This window comes from Anabrus simplex, chromosome 2 (genome assembly GCF_040414725.1).
Source record: "Anabrus simplex isolate iqAnaSimp1 chromosome 2, ASM4041472v1, whole genome shotgun sequence".
Classification (NCBI taxonomy): domain Eukaryota; kingdom Metazoa; phylum Arthropoda; class Insecta; order Orthoptera; family Tettigoniidae; genus Anabrus; species Anabrus simplex.
The window spans coordinates 255,469,453-255,486,137 of NC_090266.1; the positions used below are offsets into that span (position 1 = coordinate 255,469,453).

General features: G+C 36.6%; 1 protein-coding gene across 1 annotated transcript in view; it reads right to left on the minus strand.

Moving 5' to 3' along the window:
• Positions 1-16,351, minus strand: part of BORCS6 (BLOC-1 related complex subunit 6) — a 151,397-nt gene extending 135,046 nt beyond the window's left edge. The window contains exon 1 of the mRNA XM_067140545.2: positions 16,196-16,351. Within this exon, the coding sequence (XP_066996646.1) occupies positions 16,196-16,351 (156 nt within the window). The remainder of the gene's footprint in view (positions 1-16,195) is intronic.
• Between the last annotated feature and the right edge of the window lie 334 nt (positions 16,352-16,685).

The window sequence follows — 16,685 nt, forward strand, 5'->3', positions numbered from 1 at the left end:
TATATTGGAGACATTAATATTAACATTTGAGTTCAATCATCTGCCAAAACCCATTTTTGTGATCTTCTAATGTCTTATAACTTGCCATTGATGTTTTCACGGCCCGTACTTACAGACGTGATACTGTATAGGCTTTTGGGCTTAAGCCGTGTCAAGAAAATAAGGTGAAATTCTTTACATTTCGCAGAGAATTGTGCTCTGCATCATCAGAGGAAAATCTTGACTGTCCACGAGAAAGGCTTCTTAAACAATGATTTTTTGAAATTTACAAGTTATAATAGAAGTGGAAATGGTACGTTCATTCGTCACCAGATGGCTCTCCGGACATGGCACAGCACTAGCATTCGAAGCGGAAGCTGACCGAACCATCAGAATCAGTCTAAGAGAGTCACATAACATGTGTACATAACATATGACATTGACCGGTGTATGACATTGACACAAGCCCGGAATGAAACATCTGGCGATGAGGAACGTACAAATTTGGAAAAACACCAAGACGAAATAACAATAGTGAACGTAAAGAATTTCACCTTATTTTCTTGACACGGCATAAGCCCAAAAGCCTATACAGTATCATGTCTACCGGGCGAGTTGGCCATGCGCGTAGAGGCGCGCGGCTGTGAGCTTGCACCCGGGAGATAGTAGGTTCGAATCCCACTATCGGCAGCCCTGAAAATGGTTTTCCGTGGTTTCCCATTTTCACACCAGGCAAATGCTGGGGCTGTACCTTAATTAAGGCCACGGCTGCTTCCTTCCAACTCCTAGGCCTTTCCTGTCCCATCGTCGCCATAAGACCTATCTGTGTCGGTGCGACGTAAAGCCCCTAGCAAAAAAAAAAAAAGTATCATGTCTTATAATTTCTATCTTGCCAATGACCAACCCATTAGAAAAAATTCCTGTTTAGACAATATCATTACTAATGTTCATAAAAGTGATTTACATGTGGTGTCACAGAGCCTCTTTTGTCTCATCACTGCCGTCTCTCATTAAAATTCAAAAGTGACTTGAGAAAACATGGAAACCACAGACAACTTAAACACTTTAGGATGTTAGGAGATAATATTTTTAAGCTGCGAAATGAATTACTGTACATCAATTTTAAAAACTTGATAGCAAACTCCAGTAATGTAATCTATGATCTTCATATCCATATTGACGAACTACACAATTAGAAATAGCAAAGGACTTCCATCTTATCAATACTTATTTATTGCACTTATTATGCTACAGTACCGGTTTCGACCCCCTACATAGCGTCGTCTTCAGCTGAACAATACATTCACATATAGCAAAGGACTTCCATCTTATCAATACTTATTTATTGCACTTATTATGCTACAGTACCGGTTTCGACCCCCTACATAGCATCGTCTTCAGCTGAACAATACATTCACATGTAGATCATGAAGCTATGATTGAGATTACGTTGTCTTGGGAATGCCATTTGAACAAAGATTTGGTCACGTCCATATGGGGCATGTCAAAACGGGAACTGGCGTGTATGTCACTATGTGTGACAATGCAATTATATGTCTATAATGATATGCTTTAGGTCTTAAAATTAGTTTATAAAACACTATCTCCACTTAAAACTAACTTATAAGTATATAAGATAAAAACAATATATGTAGGAACACTTCATGCACATGAACGTTCGTGTCTTGCGTGTTGTTCAGTTCATCGGTTGACTTCTGTGTTCAAGTCTTATTTTCATAGTTGTGCACTCGGTTGATGTGTTTGGAGCTTGAATGATATGATTTGCTTGTAAAATTATCACATTATATGTATAAAAGATTTTGTCTTCATGTATATACATAGAATAAAACACTTTCAAGTTTAAAAAGAATGCCAGGTGTATGGATACAATTAGGATAAAATATGTATATTCAGCTCTGCTATGTGCTGAATCTTGTTGTTTTATGTTAAAACTGAATCATGTTGTCCTGTGACATTCGTAAAATTTGAGTGGCATTGGATTTAAAGTGGTGGCTCCTTTCTCATCTGTAGCTGTGCAGTAACATTATAATTATCTGTGGAAGATAAGATTGAGCTGTGAATGATATTTTATGTTGGAGGAATGTCTAAGGATTGTGTGTGTCATTTGATATTTCTCTGTTGCGTGTTATGTTTTGTTTATTGATTATCTTAAGGTAACCAATTTTTTTTTTTTGCTATTTGCTTTATGTCGCACCGACACAGATATGTCTTACGGCGATGATGGGATAGGAAAGGCCTAGGAATTTGAAGGAAGCGGCATGGCCTTCATTAAGGTACAGCCCCGGCATTTGCCTGGTATGAAAATGGGAAACCACGGAAAACCATCTTCAGGGCTGCCGACAGTGGGGCTCGAACCCACTATCTCCCGATTACTGGATACTGGCCGCACTTAAGCAACTACAGCTATCGAGCTCGGTGTAACCGTTTTTTAGGGTGGGGATGACTGTATTGAAGATGATGTTAGTTTTTTCTGTAATTTCATTTATGTTGAAATTTAGATTGGTATACTGATCTAGAGAAATGTAAAATTCTTCTGTTATGTTGAGCAAGGGACCCTTGGGGTTTATGTTCAGGATTTGCATGTCGTTCTTGATGTTCATGAAACTGTGTTTATAGACTTCGATATATTGGCCTATTGAGGAAAAATGATTGTGTTCATTATATCGGGTTAGAAAGTTCCTACCGGTGCATCCGACGTAGCTTGTCTCACAGTTATTGCATTTAATATGGTACACCCCTGAGTGGTTGTATTTATTGTTGCTGTTGACTGTCCTGACATTGTGTTTGATATTGGTACTGTTGTGTGTAGTTTTAAATGCTATTCCTAAGTTATGTTTTTTAAAAACGTTAGTTATGGGGTATATATGTGCATTATTGAAGGTGAATAGTGCTAATCTTTCTTGTGTTTATCTTTGTTAATTTGGTTTTGGGTTGGGATTTTATTTTGTGAATGATTTTGTTAACCATTTCTTTCTTGTATCCATTGTTTTTGGCTATGTCATGAATTAGTTGTAATTCTTTATTTAAATCTTCTTTTGTTAATGGTATATTAAATGCTCTGTGTATCATGCTGTAGTAAGCTGCTCTTTTGTGTGTGTTGGGGTGAAAGGAATCTATTTTAACTGTGTTTGAGGTGTGCGTGGGTTTTCTAAATGAGGAGCTTCTTTTCAAAAGTGAATATCTACAAAAATTTTAGAAATTGTCTTTTGGTTGATTCTGTAACATTTGCCTCATCTGCATTGGATGGTAAAATGTTTTTTAATCAAATGTTAATATTTTCCATTGATAAGGCTGTGTGAAAACATGCTTTTCTTTCAAAACTGAGTATATTCATCACTTATAATATTTTGCACCAAAAGTCAATATATCCACGCTCTAAAATACATAACAGTGTATTTTTTTTCAAAACTGTATATATCCATTGATGTAGGTTTTTTAATTTCTCACTTTCCTGTTATATTACCTTCATTGTGTTATGACAGGTAGCAGCACTACAACCTTCACTTCAATAGTATTCAGCGCGGAAGCAATGAGCAATACGTAAAAGTAAAGAAAACCAAAGTTGTCGAAGAAAAGATGGTACTTTCTGATGTCCCAATGGAGCATGGCCTTTCTTCCGAAAAGCTTCGAGATGACCGGAACTTACTGAAAGCACATTTTGGTAACAGCTGGAAGCAAGATCTAAAATTTCAGTGTGATCATCACGTATTAGAGTGTTCGCAGGTAGAAGAACCTGAATCATCTTGTGACTGCTTAGATTATGAACAACCAATACATGTTTAACTTCACCATGCACGTTATGCACCTGATAGACACAGTGAAACATGTATTGTGCAACATGTTATCTTGTTTTTAGTGTGTTATTGACATTGATTAATTTTCTGACCTGTACGCAGTGTCCCATGGTCATTTTATGACATAATTTGATTGAACTAAATGAGTAATAAAAAAAAAAATAAAGGTATTTACTTTCAAATTGTACCTATTAACATTATGTTCACATTAAATATCACAAATTAGGAAAAATATTTGGGATTGTGTGAAATATCCTGTTTTCATAGCTAAATACAACCACCTTTTTTTTTTTTTTTTCAAAGCTAAATATATCCATGCATTTTGTTCAAAACTCAATATATCTAATGTTCTTTTGTCAATAACTTTTTCTGTACTACACATAATTCAGTGTTCTTTTGGTGATAGTATGTTGCTCTTTCCAGCTATCATTCAAACTCCATTTCGATAATCCTATCTAAAGATATATGTTTTTCCTCTCTCCTGTAGAAGTGTGGAGATATTCAGTTTTGAAAACAAGCTCCTCAAATATTTTGTAAGAAAGGTGGGTCTCCATGTCTGGTTATCGTTATATCCAAATAGTTCAGAGTGCGATTGTTTATGGTTTCTGTGGTAAATTTTATGTGGGGGTCTATTATGTTGAGTTTGTCTAATATATTGGTTTCATTTGTGGACGTGTTATAGATGATGACGAAACCGTTATCAACAAATTTACACAAAAAAACATATATTGTCTACTAATTGGTGTGAGCTCTAAATGGTCCATGTAAATTTCGGCGAGTATACCAGAAGCGGGAGATCCCATCGGTAAGCCTTGTCGCTGGTAAATAGTATCATGGAATTTAAAGTAGTTGTTACTAATGGCAAAATCAAGTAATTTAATGAACTCTTCTATTTCTAAAGTGCTTAGAATGCTGTGACTTTTTAGATTGGATTCAATGACTTCTATTGTTCGCTTTGTGGGAATGTTGGAGCACATGTTTATTATGTCAAATGATGCGAGAATGTGCAGTTGTTCATTCTTTAATACTTTTGTTCTATTACGAAAATCTATTGGATTCCATATTGTTTTATTGGCTCAGAATATGTAGTGCTTTTTAAGGATTTTTTTAATAAATTGCGAGAGTTTATAGGTTGGGCTTGCTCTGTAGTTGATAATAGGTCTCATTGGTATGTGTTCCTTATGTATTTTGGTATAAGCTTTAGCAGTTGGTATTTGAGCTACACCCCTACCCCCACAACAGCAACTCTCCCTACCCCTCCTTCCCTTCCCCTCACAGAGGCCAGTATGGGCCTAAGACGAACACAAAGCAGTACACAACAAGCTCACATATCAAATGCAACTCAACCACACCAATAACAGTAAGTACATATTCAAATTAGCACACACAATCCTTAGAGATTCCTCCAACATAAAACTAAAGTTGATGAATTTGGGACTTACCTTAAATCACAATTCAGTTGTTGGATAAGTGAAGGGAGTAACGTGGATACACTTTGGGCTAAATTTAAAGGAATCATTTGGGAAGGAGAGAAGAGATTTGTACCTGTTAAGAAGGGTAAAATGACCTCAGACCCTGTTTATTATACAAGAGAAATAAGAAAATTAAAAAGAAAATGTAGAATAGTAAACAGGAAAATCAAAGAGGGTAGGGAGAGTAGAGAAACTAGAAAACAGCTAATGAGGGAACTGAATAGAGTGAAAAAGGAAGCAAAAGAGAATTATATGAATGGCATACTTCAAGAGGGTAATGACCACAAAGGGAAATGGAAAAAGCTGTATTCATATATCAGGAATCAAAAAGGAAAAGGAATCCAAATTCCTACAATGGTGGGAGAAGGGGGTGAACACTATTTAACAGATACTGAGAAAGCAAACCTATTTAGTAGGGAATTTAGAGATTCAGTAGATGATTGTCAAGAGTTGGAAACCGAAACAGAAGATAAGAGAGGGAGAGAGACAGAGGGAAACAAGAAGCTTCTCATTCACAAACGAAGATATTTTCAGAGAAAACCAACTGCTTCAGCAAGGAAAAGCAGCAGGAAGTGATCAAATTACTGGGGAGATATTAAAGACAATGGGGTGGTACATAGTGCCTTATTTAAGATTTCTCTTTGACTATGTCATAAATAATAGTGTAATACCAAAGGAATGGAAGGAATCTATAATAATACCAATTTATAAAGGAAACCAGAGAACTACAGACCAATCAGCCTGACCAGTATAGTTTGTAAAATACTGGAGAGTTTAATATCGAAGTACATCAGAGGGATATGTGATGATAAAAATTGGTTCATGAGGAGCCAGTATGGATTTAAAAAGAAATTTTCTTGTGAGGCACAACTGGTGGGATTTCAGCAGGACATATCAGATCAGTTGGATTCAGGAGGTCAGTTAGATTGCATAGCCATAGATCTTTCCAAAGCCTTTGATAGAGTGGAACATGGAATATTATTAAAGAAATTGGAGGGAATAGGATTGGACGTAAGGGTTACACGTTGGATAAAAACATTTCGAAATTCAAGGGTTCAGAAAGTCAAAGTAGGAAATAATGTATCTCAGGAAGAGAAAGTTTGGAAGGGAATTGCACAGGGTAGTATAATTAGTCCGTTACTTTTCTTAATATACGCAAATGATTTAGGGAACAATATAACATCAAAAAATAAGATTGTATGCAGATGACATAATTGTTTATAGGGAAATAAACAACATTGAGGATTGTTCAGAATTACAAAGGGACCTTGAAAGTATCCAACAATGGGTTGAAGAAAATAATATGAAGGTTAATGGAGGCAAATCAACTGTTACAACTTTTACAAACAGGAGCTTTAAAACTGAATTTGAATATACTTTGGATGAGGTAGTTATCCCAAAAGATGGCAAGTGCAAATACTTAGGTGTGAGATTTGAAAGTAATTTGCACTGGAAGGGTCATATAGATGACATTGTTGGGAAAGCATACAGATCGTTACATGTCATAATGAGGCTACTTAAAGGATGCAACAAAGAATTAAAAGAAAAAAGTTACTTGAGTATGGTTCGTCCATTATTGGAATATGCAAACAAAGTTTGGGATCCTCACCAAGAATACCTAATAAAAGAAATAGATAGTGTGCAGAGGAAAGCAGCAAGATTTGTAACAGGGGATTTCAGGAGAAAGAGTAGTGTATCAGAAATGTTAAAGGAACTTGGGTGGGAAACTTTAAGTAAGAGAAGGGAGAAAACTAGACTTATAGGATTATATAGAGCCTATACAGGAGAAGAAGCATGGGGAGATATCCGTGAGAGGCTTCAGTTGGAAAATAATTATATCGGCAGGACTGACCACAAATATAAAATTAGAAGGAATTTTAGCAGAAGCGATTGGGGTAAATTTTCATTCATTGGGAAGGGTGTGAAGGAGTGGAACAGTTTACCAGGGGTAGTGTTTGATCCTTTTCCAAAATCTGTACAGATATTCGAGAAGAGAATAAAGAGCAACAGAGAAAATAAATGAAGTGTTAGAGGGCATTCAACCAGTGCAGGTTATTGTAAATAAAAAAATGTGTGTGAATAAATTAATTCCATCCCCTGGTCTAAGGAGTTTGGACAGCCAAAGTAGGGGACTGCCAGTAGGGGTGAAGTACAGTGGGGACTTCGAGGGCCCTGGGACCGCTACGGTAGCTGTGAAGGCCCTTCAGGAACTCTGAAAAGTGGTGGCAAAAGGGGCTCTGGTTAAGACGCAGCTGGTCGTTATGCTACTTAGGATGCAGAACGGGTAAAAAAAATTGTAAATAAATAAATGCAATGTAAATATTAATCTTATACCAGTTGTATAGTATCATTTGAAGTAATTCCACATACTGTATATCAGTTGACTATATTTATAAGTAGTACAGGAGATATTATAAGTAGAATTTTGTAAACAATATAAATTTATTAAGGATGAGCTGTGTGTTTAATAGAAAACATTGTTAGCGTAAATTGTATAATATTGTATAATAGGAAAATTTTCTTCTCTTGTTAATTTAATATTTAGTGCTTGACAATAATGTATTTTAGTGTACCATTTGCCACCGAGGTAGACACCTCATTTGCAAATAAAGAGATTTTGATTTTTGATTTTTATATCACTCACAGCTCAATCTTATCTTCCACAGATAATTATGACGTCACTGCACAGCTACAGATGGGAAAGGAGCCACCACTTTGAATCCAATGCCACTCAAATTTTACGAATGTCACAGGACAACATGATTCAATTTTAACATAAAACAATAAGATTCAACACACAGCAGAGCTGAATATACATATTTTATCCTAATTGTATCCATACACCTGGCATTCTTTTTAAACTTGAAAGTGTTTTATTCTATGTATATACATGAAGACAAAATCTTTTATACATATAATGTGATAATCTTACAAGCAAATCATATCATTCAAGCTCCAAAAACATCAACCAAGTGTACAACTATGAAAATAAGACTTGAACACAGAAGTCAACCAATGAACTGAACAACATGCAAGACACGAACGTTCATGTACATGAAGTGTTCCTACATATATTGTTTGTATCTTATATACTTATAAGTTAGTTTTAAGTGGAGATAGTGGTTTATAAACTAATTTGAAGACTTAAAGCATATCATTATAGACACATAATTACATTGTCACACATAGTGACATACACGCCAGTTCCCGTTTTGACATGCCCCATTTGGACGTGACCAAATCTTTGCTATCATATGGCATTCCCCAGACAATGTAATCTCAATCATAGCTTCATGGTCTATATGTGGAACAATACTCTAGTTTGGGTCTTACCCGAGACTTACATGCCCTCTCCTGTACATCTTTACTACAAGCCCTAAATACCCTCATAACTATGTGCAGAGATCTATACCCTTTATTAACAATCATATTTATGTGATTACTCCAATGAAGATCTTTTCTCATATTAACACCTAGGTACTTACAATGATCCCCAAAAGGAACTTTCACCCCATCAACACAGTAATTAAAACTGAGAGGACTTTTCCTATTTGCAAAACTCACTACCTGACTTTTAACCCCGTTTATCATCATACCATTGCCTACTGTACATCTCACAACATTGTCGAGGTCATTTTGCAGTTGCTCATAATCTTGTAACATATTTATTACTCTGTACAGAATAACATCTGAAATAGGCAGCCCTCTTACAACTCCCACGATGTAAAGAATCATTTTTAATGGTCACAGGAGTAAACGTATCATTTCTGTATACTTTATAAGAGAACTTGCCAGGTTCCCTCTTAACGGTTACATCTAAGAAATTCAAAGCATTGTTCTTCTCATTTGCAAGTGTGAATTTTATTCTTTCATCTGATGAATTTAAAAACTGTAAGATATTGTTACTATTGTTGCAACGCTTATCTATTATTACAAAGGTATCGTACACGAATCGTGTCCAGAAATCTAAACCAGGTATATGTCCTGTTATTTTGCGGTGCTCTAGATGGTCTAAATAAATATTAGCTAATATACCCGAGGCAGAAGCTCCCGTTGGTAAACTCTCTTGACTATAAATAGTCTTGTTGAACGTAACATAGTTATATTTTGTGACAAACTCTAGAATTTTCATGAATTGATCAATCTCTAGTTTCCCTAGACGACCTTGACTGGTTAAATTCATTCTAATAATATCTATTGCTTTATTTACTGGGATATTTGCATACTTATTAGTTATGTCAAACAAACATAAGTAATGATGGGGCTGAAGCTTGAATCTTTCTAAACTTTTGCAAAAATCTACCCAATTTCTTATTATTGACTTACTGTGGAACTTATAGTTGTTAGAAAGAAACCTGTGTATAAATTTTTATATTTTATATGTTGGGCTGTTTTTGCAGTTAATGATAGGTCAAACAGGTATTCCCGCTTTATGGATTTTAGGCAACACTCTTGCTGTAGGTAATCTGGGGTTCATATTTATCATCTTCTGAATTTCGTCTTCATTGTGAATGAACGTGGAACTTTTCAATAAAGATTTTAAACTTTCTTGTATCCTAGCTGTGAGGTCTTTATTGACTCTGGAAAACGACTCATCAGAGAAAAACTTTTCTGTTTTTTCAATGTAATCTTTTCTATCCAATATGACCATACTACTACCTTTATTTGCCTTAGTCACAATAATGTCATCGTCTGTAGGTTGAGTGTAATGTTATATACAACAATTCATTATTAAACCAACTCCTGCACTTCCTGTTTGATTTTGTGCTAATCATTCTGTAGTCACCTGACCGAAAATCCTGCTCTTGCTGCCTACGTACTTCACTTATACCAATTACATCTAACTTATGTATATCCATTTCCCTTTTCAGATTCTCTAACCTACCACAATGATTCAAACTTCTAACACCTGGAGATCCGATTAGGGGACTATTTTACCTCTGGAATATTTTGCCCAGGAGGAAGGCATCATCAGTACATCATTCATACAGAGTGCTGCATGTCCTCGGGAGTTATTTACAGATGTAGTTTCCCGTTGCATTCAGCCATGTAGCATTATCAACACAGCTAAGCCATGTTGAGTATTATTACAAGGCCATATCAGTCAATCGTCTAGACTGCCGTCTTCGCAACTTCTGAAAGGCCGCTACCCCACTTTTGGTGAACCATTCGTTAGTTTGGTCTTTCGACAGATACCTATCCGGTATGGTTGCACATGTGGCTCGACTATCTCCTTGTTTTTATTATTATGGCAGGCCCCCTTGCCTACTGCCAGTCATACTCAACTTTGGAAGTTCTCCTTGCCTACAGCCAGTCACAGTTGAATTGCATAGTTATTCTCCCCGGCGAACCATGTGACCTTACTGTGGTGGGGAGGCTTGAGCGTCCCAGTGAAGGAGATAGATCAGCCACATGTGCAACCACACCGGATAGGTATCTGTCGAGAGACCAGACTAACAAATGGTTCACCAAAAGTGGGGTAGCGGCCTTTTTGGAAGTTGCAAAGGCGGCAGTCTAGATGATTGACTGATATGGCCTTGTAATAATACTCAACACAGCTGATACTGCTACGTGGCTGAAAGCAACGGGAACCTGCAATTATGATGGAAACTTCCCGACTCGACTGTGACTGGTAGTAGAAAACAGGGGCAGTAGCGTAACCAGGATCGACCAATGAGGGGGATTTATAGTTACAAAATTGTTACAGAACATAGTGAAGGCATGTGTGTATGTGTGTGCACGTGCATGCAGGAGTGTCAGTATAAGGACACTGATAGAAGTGAATTTGCTTGATATTCAGATTGCTTTACCAGTACACTACAAAATCTTGCATTAAAATACAGAACATGTAAAATATGATCGAAGTCAGTTTTACAATGAATGGTATATTCAGATTACAATCTAAAATCCAACTTTTGAGGCTTCTTAGAAAATAGATTCAAGAGATCTGTTGGTTTTACAATTATGTATCTGTAAATGTTCAAAAGAGCCAACCAATTGAGTCAGCTTTCACTTGTTTATTATCAGTTTCGATTTCTTTTCTTCTGTAAACTTTCCATGGGGGGGGGGGGGGGAGAGGAGTTCTAACCCCCCAGTAAACCCCCTCCCAGGCTACACCCCTGAATGGGGGCCTGTCATTATAATAAAAACTCCCCAACGCAAATGTGACTGGAAGTAGGAAAGGGTGCCTGACTTTATAATGAAAACAGCCAAAATCAATTGTAACACGCACTAGACAAGGGGACCTGCCATTAGAATCTAAACTCCCAAATTCAAACTGTGACTGACAGTAAGAAATGGGCCTGATATTATAATGAAAATTCCCCAAACTGGACTTTAATGAGAAACAACGTATGGCGACCTCCCTATGGTGTTTCTCCGGTAACACTATGAGCAATGCAATGTAATAAAATCTTGAAACATGTATAGTATTTTACCTATAAATCCATATACAATGTAGAATTCCACAGCACAGCACAGCACAGCACAGCACGGGTACATGAGCTAGTATTCCATAATCATTAAGGCTGAGCAGGTGTATCAAATACCTTGTCAATCAGCATGCTCCTATACTCTGGTGCTGGCTAAAGTTCAACCTTAAACCATTCCTCAACTGGATTAAATATTTATACCTCAGAAAACATCCATGTGATATACCCTCTTGAACAAAAGCTAAATGTGTATCTAAATTAAATAACATTTTCTCTGTATGAATATATAAAGTTGACCAACCATTCCCATTCATTTGCAACTAGGTACTTTTGAAAATAACTATTCTTTTAAAAATTCGGACATAGTCTGCCCACCCAAATCCCTACACTCTACCACTTTTTTTTTTTTTTTTGCTATTGGTTTTACGTCGCACCGTCACAGATATGTCTTATGGCGATGATGGGATAGGAAAGGCCTAGGAAGTGGAAGAAAGCGGCCGTGGCCTTAATTAAGGTACAGCCCCGGCATTTTCCTGGTGTGAAAATGGGAAACCAGGGAAAACCATCTTCAGGGCTGCCAACAGTGGGGCTCGAATCCACTATCTCTCGATTACTGGATACTGGCCGCACTTAAGCGACTGCACTATCTAGCTTGGTCACTCTACCACTGACGAAGCATCTGTGCTAAACCGATTATCTACAGTATACTATGTACTAAGTGTAATGAAAACTTGTACAATATATGCAACTTTCGATTCAACTTAACCATTATGACACAATTTCCAAAAGCATTACAGTTTCATTCCCAACACACAAAGGAAACCTGCAGTTTTACACAATTGTTGATATCATTATCACTGCAAAGGGACCTCCAGTTTATGTGGAATACAAACCACAAGGACATATCTCCTTTCAAAATTACCACATGTATTGGCCGACCCCCAAAACATTGGTGCTTAGGCTGAGTGCTCAAAGATTTAAAATTCTTTCACAATGTGCAAGTTATTAAGGAAACATATTCTGAAGTCATTAATAGAGCTTTAAAATTACCTAAATTTCTATCTTTATTTATAAAATCATGCATCTATATGCCCTTTTCCTTACATTTTACAATTTAACAAGCAAAATGTTACTAAACGCTGAACAGTTGGGTTTTTTTTTTTTTTTTTTTTTTTTTAACTTGAGCAGAATGCAATCTAGTAAACAGATTTGCTAAACTGTCATTCAGCTTCCTGTATCACTAGCATGGGGAAAAAGATACTTTGTGAAATCTGCCAGCATCCACTAACTTATATCCCTCGTGTGCTGCAATAGTGGCACAACTCACAAAAATATGAATTTAGAATTAATGCACTCTCCAGCATTACAGGTCACTCTTCCTTCCAGCAGCAACAGCTACATATCTTGTAGTTCAATATTCTACCAACAAATGGCAGAGGTGCTGCTGTTGCATTCTCTGTTTTGTTGCTTACGTTGGCTGCAAAGGTGGTCCTTCTCAGTTTGCACCTGGAGCTCAACAGATGTGTAGCACATTCTGTTCATCAACAGTGACACAATGAAAGTTGTAAGAATTTACTTACTGTCTGTGGTCCATCAGAAACTTGAAACTCACTTATCTCAAAATTTTTTTTTTACTTATGCCACTATTTCGGCCCACTAACGAGATATATATATTTTTTTACAATTTACTTCACGTCGCACCAACATAGAAAGGTCTTATAGCGATGATAGGATAGGAAAGGGCTAAGAGTGGAAAGGAAGCGACCATGGCCTTAATAAAAGTATAACCCCAGCATTTGCTTGGTGTGAAAATGTGAAACCACGGAAAACCATCTTCAGGGCTGAAGACAATGGCGTTCGAATCCACTATCTCCCAAATTTACTAAATAGAAACATACACAGTTCACGGCTGCTTCCTCCCCACTCCCAGGCCTTTCCTATCCCATTGTCACCGTAAGACCTAGCTCTTATTACAAGTAATGAATTTCAAGTTCATCTTGATCCGTGGTTGAGTCATTATATATAAAATTGGATGTTGGTATGTTAGAAGCTAACAGACTCAAAAACTACTGGACTGATTTTGCTGAAATTTTCACAGTTTGTTGTTATTACATCTGAGAGGGATTATGAAGTGGTTTGAACGAAATCTGATTGGTAGTTCGGCACTAAGGGGTGAAAAATAAAATAGGGGAAGATAAGCAAACAGCAAGACAAGTCCGATCAGCGGGTTGCCTACCCAACAGTATGTGAAGATTATGTGGTATTCCTTAAAACTTATTTCTGCTTTTATCTGGAAAAATTACTGTAGGGGCAAGAAACCCCTAGCACCCCTAAAGGAAGGGGGTGAAACTTAGAAATCTGAAAATGACGATATTAGTGACGAATTCATAGTCTCTGGGGTAGCTGAGATGAACTGTGACACTCTGAATGCCGTTTAAGTCAAAGTTTGTTCCCAATCGGTATGGTAAACATATTATGACTTACTGTTTGGGAAAGAAAACTGTAGGGTAAGACACACATACGGGTGGGATCATACAACTGAAGATGTTACAGACATTAAAATAGGTATTTGGAATCTTCTTTAAAAATAAACACATTTTTTATTTTTGAAAAATCCATAAACTATATTATCGGTATTAAATGTACATAAAATTATTGAAATGGGCAGGAAAAACAATATGACTACGACAGGCATATCAAGATGAGTTATCTGACCTGTTTATAAGGAATGCTGTGGAGCAGAGCACGGGTCCACTAATATATAATAAAGTGGTGGAAAGATGGAACTTCCCAAACGTACAAGTTGGAATTTGTTATACAGACCCATCTCTGTTGGTGCAACATAAAGCAAATTGTAAAAAATACAACTAACCCATGAATAGGCGTTTATTTATAATGTAATGGCCGAGATATTTTACCAGCACTGCAGAATCGAAGTACAAATTCTGCCAAAAATCATTCACAAGTCATATATTCACAAAACATAATCTTATTCAGGAAATTACAAGGAATAAGAGGATGATGCTACTAAACACTTATTTATCTTCCAAAAAAGTTAAGACCAAAAAACTACTGACTTTGTTTAAATTATTTATTTTTCAAAAACATTCACTGGATGTAACATGTTTATATTTAGGGCCGCCTAGGCAAAATTTAAAAAAAATGAGAGATACAAAAGCACCATTTTATAGCAAATAAAAATATTTATATAGTCTAATGCACTGTTCTCATTTGAAACATGTAGTTCATAAACGAATTGTACACCACAACTTGTGAATGTCACTCAGAGTTGCTTGGGTGAGTCTTATTTTTCCCCCACGATTGTCAGGCCAACAAAAAAGTGTACTAGTGTATGATAACAGCCCTGGTGAATCCAACCATTGTATAATGGGCACCAGTATGTACACCACTACTTCTTTTCTTCCACGCAGACAACACACAGGCGATTGTTATTCTGTAGCAATTTTTGGAGGACATGAGATGGGCATCCTGGGTGACCTCATAGCTCCACAACTGGTATAGGTATAGGTATTGGAATGGGTTCATTTACCAATCCTCTAGCTATAGGCCTACTGGCCATGAAATTTTGTCTTGGTAATGGCTTATCAGTTTTTTTCATGTATAGGATGCATGCATCAAATAATGCCATATCTAGACGATCAGAAGAAAATTGCTGAAGACCATGTTAAGATTTCTTGCTAGCACTGACAGTCAATTTATCTTGCCAGCCAGCAAATTCAGTCCATCAGATAAACCAGGAAATGTTTTGATATTACCGGATATTACATAATGTAGGCCTATGCATGCAAATAAACACTTCGGTTTGATATCAGAAGCAAAACTTGTGACTGAATGTGCCGGCAAGCGATTGTCTACCTGCTAGCGCAAGGTGGTAGAATATGAGCTTACCTGATATCATATAACATCAGTACAATAAGCGAACCTATAAACTATTTCTCGATGAAGGTTTCTCTCTTTTGAGTGACACATAATTAGCACCTTCCAATGAATAACAGTTCGATTAATGCGATAAAACAAAAAGCATGTCCAAACGCCTGATATCAGGCGCTGCCACAGCAGGAACAGATGAAACGGTGATATCAGGTATTTGCTAGTTCGAGGGTTAAACAATGAATGTTCGAAAGGCATGCCAATGAATTATGCCTCGATTCTAATACGCAACCTAAGACTCAAAAGAAGAGACCTAAGAGCGCCAATTAGCCGCACAGGTGATTTTCAACATATGTAATTTCCTTCCTTTCCGCAAAAATGAACGCCGTTGTTTTTATCAGTGACAGACGCTAAAATATTAAAAAATCAATGATCGAATTTAATACATCCTACATTTACTAAAACCAAAGGAATGACTTGATTTTTTCCTTTTTTTTAATTTCGCCGCATTTTATAGCACCTATTTTGTAAAATATAACATTCATCAAATCTTTTCTAACCTTAAAAGGTGTAGCTCCTTAATTGATCTCCTAAATTATGTCCTTACCCTTTCTTCGTACATATCAATCGTAGGCGCACCGTCGTTCCGAGAAGAGACATGATCCAATTTATTGGACAATTCGGTAGCAAATTCCGGATTAAAAGATTCGAAATCATTTTCACACGGCGAACCCTTATTACGATCATCTCCAATAGTAGCCATTTACCAAAGTTTTCCAGATGTCAAAGTTTGAAATGTGTAGTAAATAAATCGTACCTTATCCGAGAGCATGCGAGAGACACTGAGATCAAACGAATCCTGCGCATATGTTGCTTGACATAATCCTCTACTCCTTCCAAAAATATTACAAATAAATCAGAACTCATTGACAAATTGATACAATCTCTAAAAAGTGAATTGAATTCTTGATACGTTAGCATCGGAATTCAATCAATCAATCAATCAATCAATCTATCAATCAATCAATCAATCAATCAATCACCAGCGATGTGTATTTAGGTCTGCCGACAAGGGGACAGATTTGCTAATGATTTTC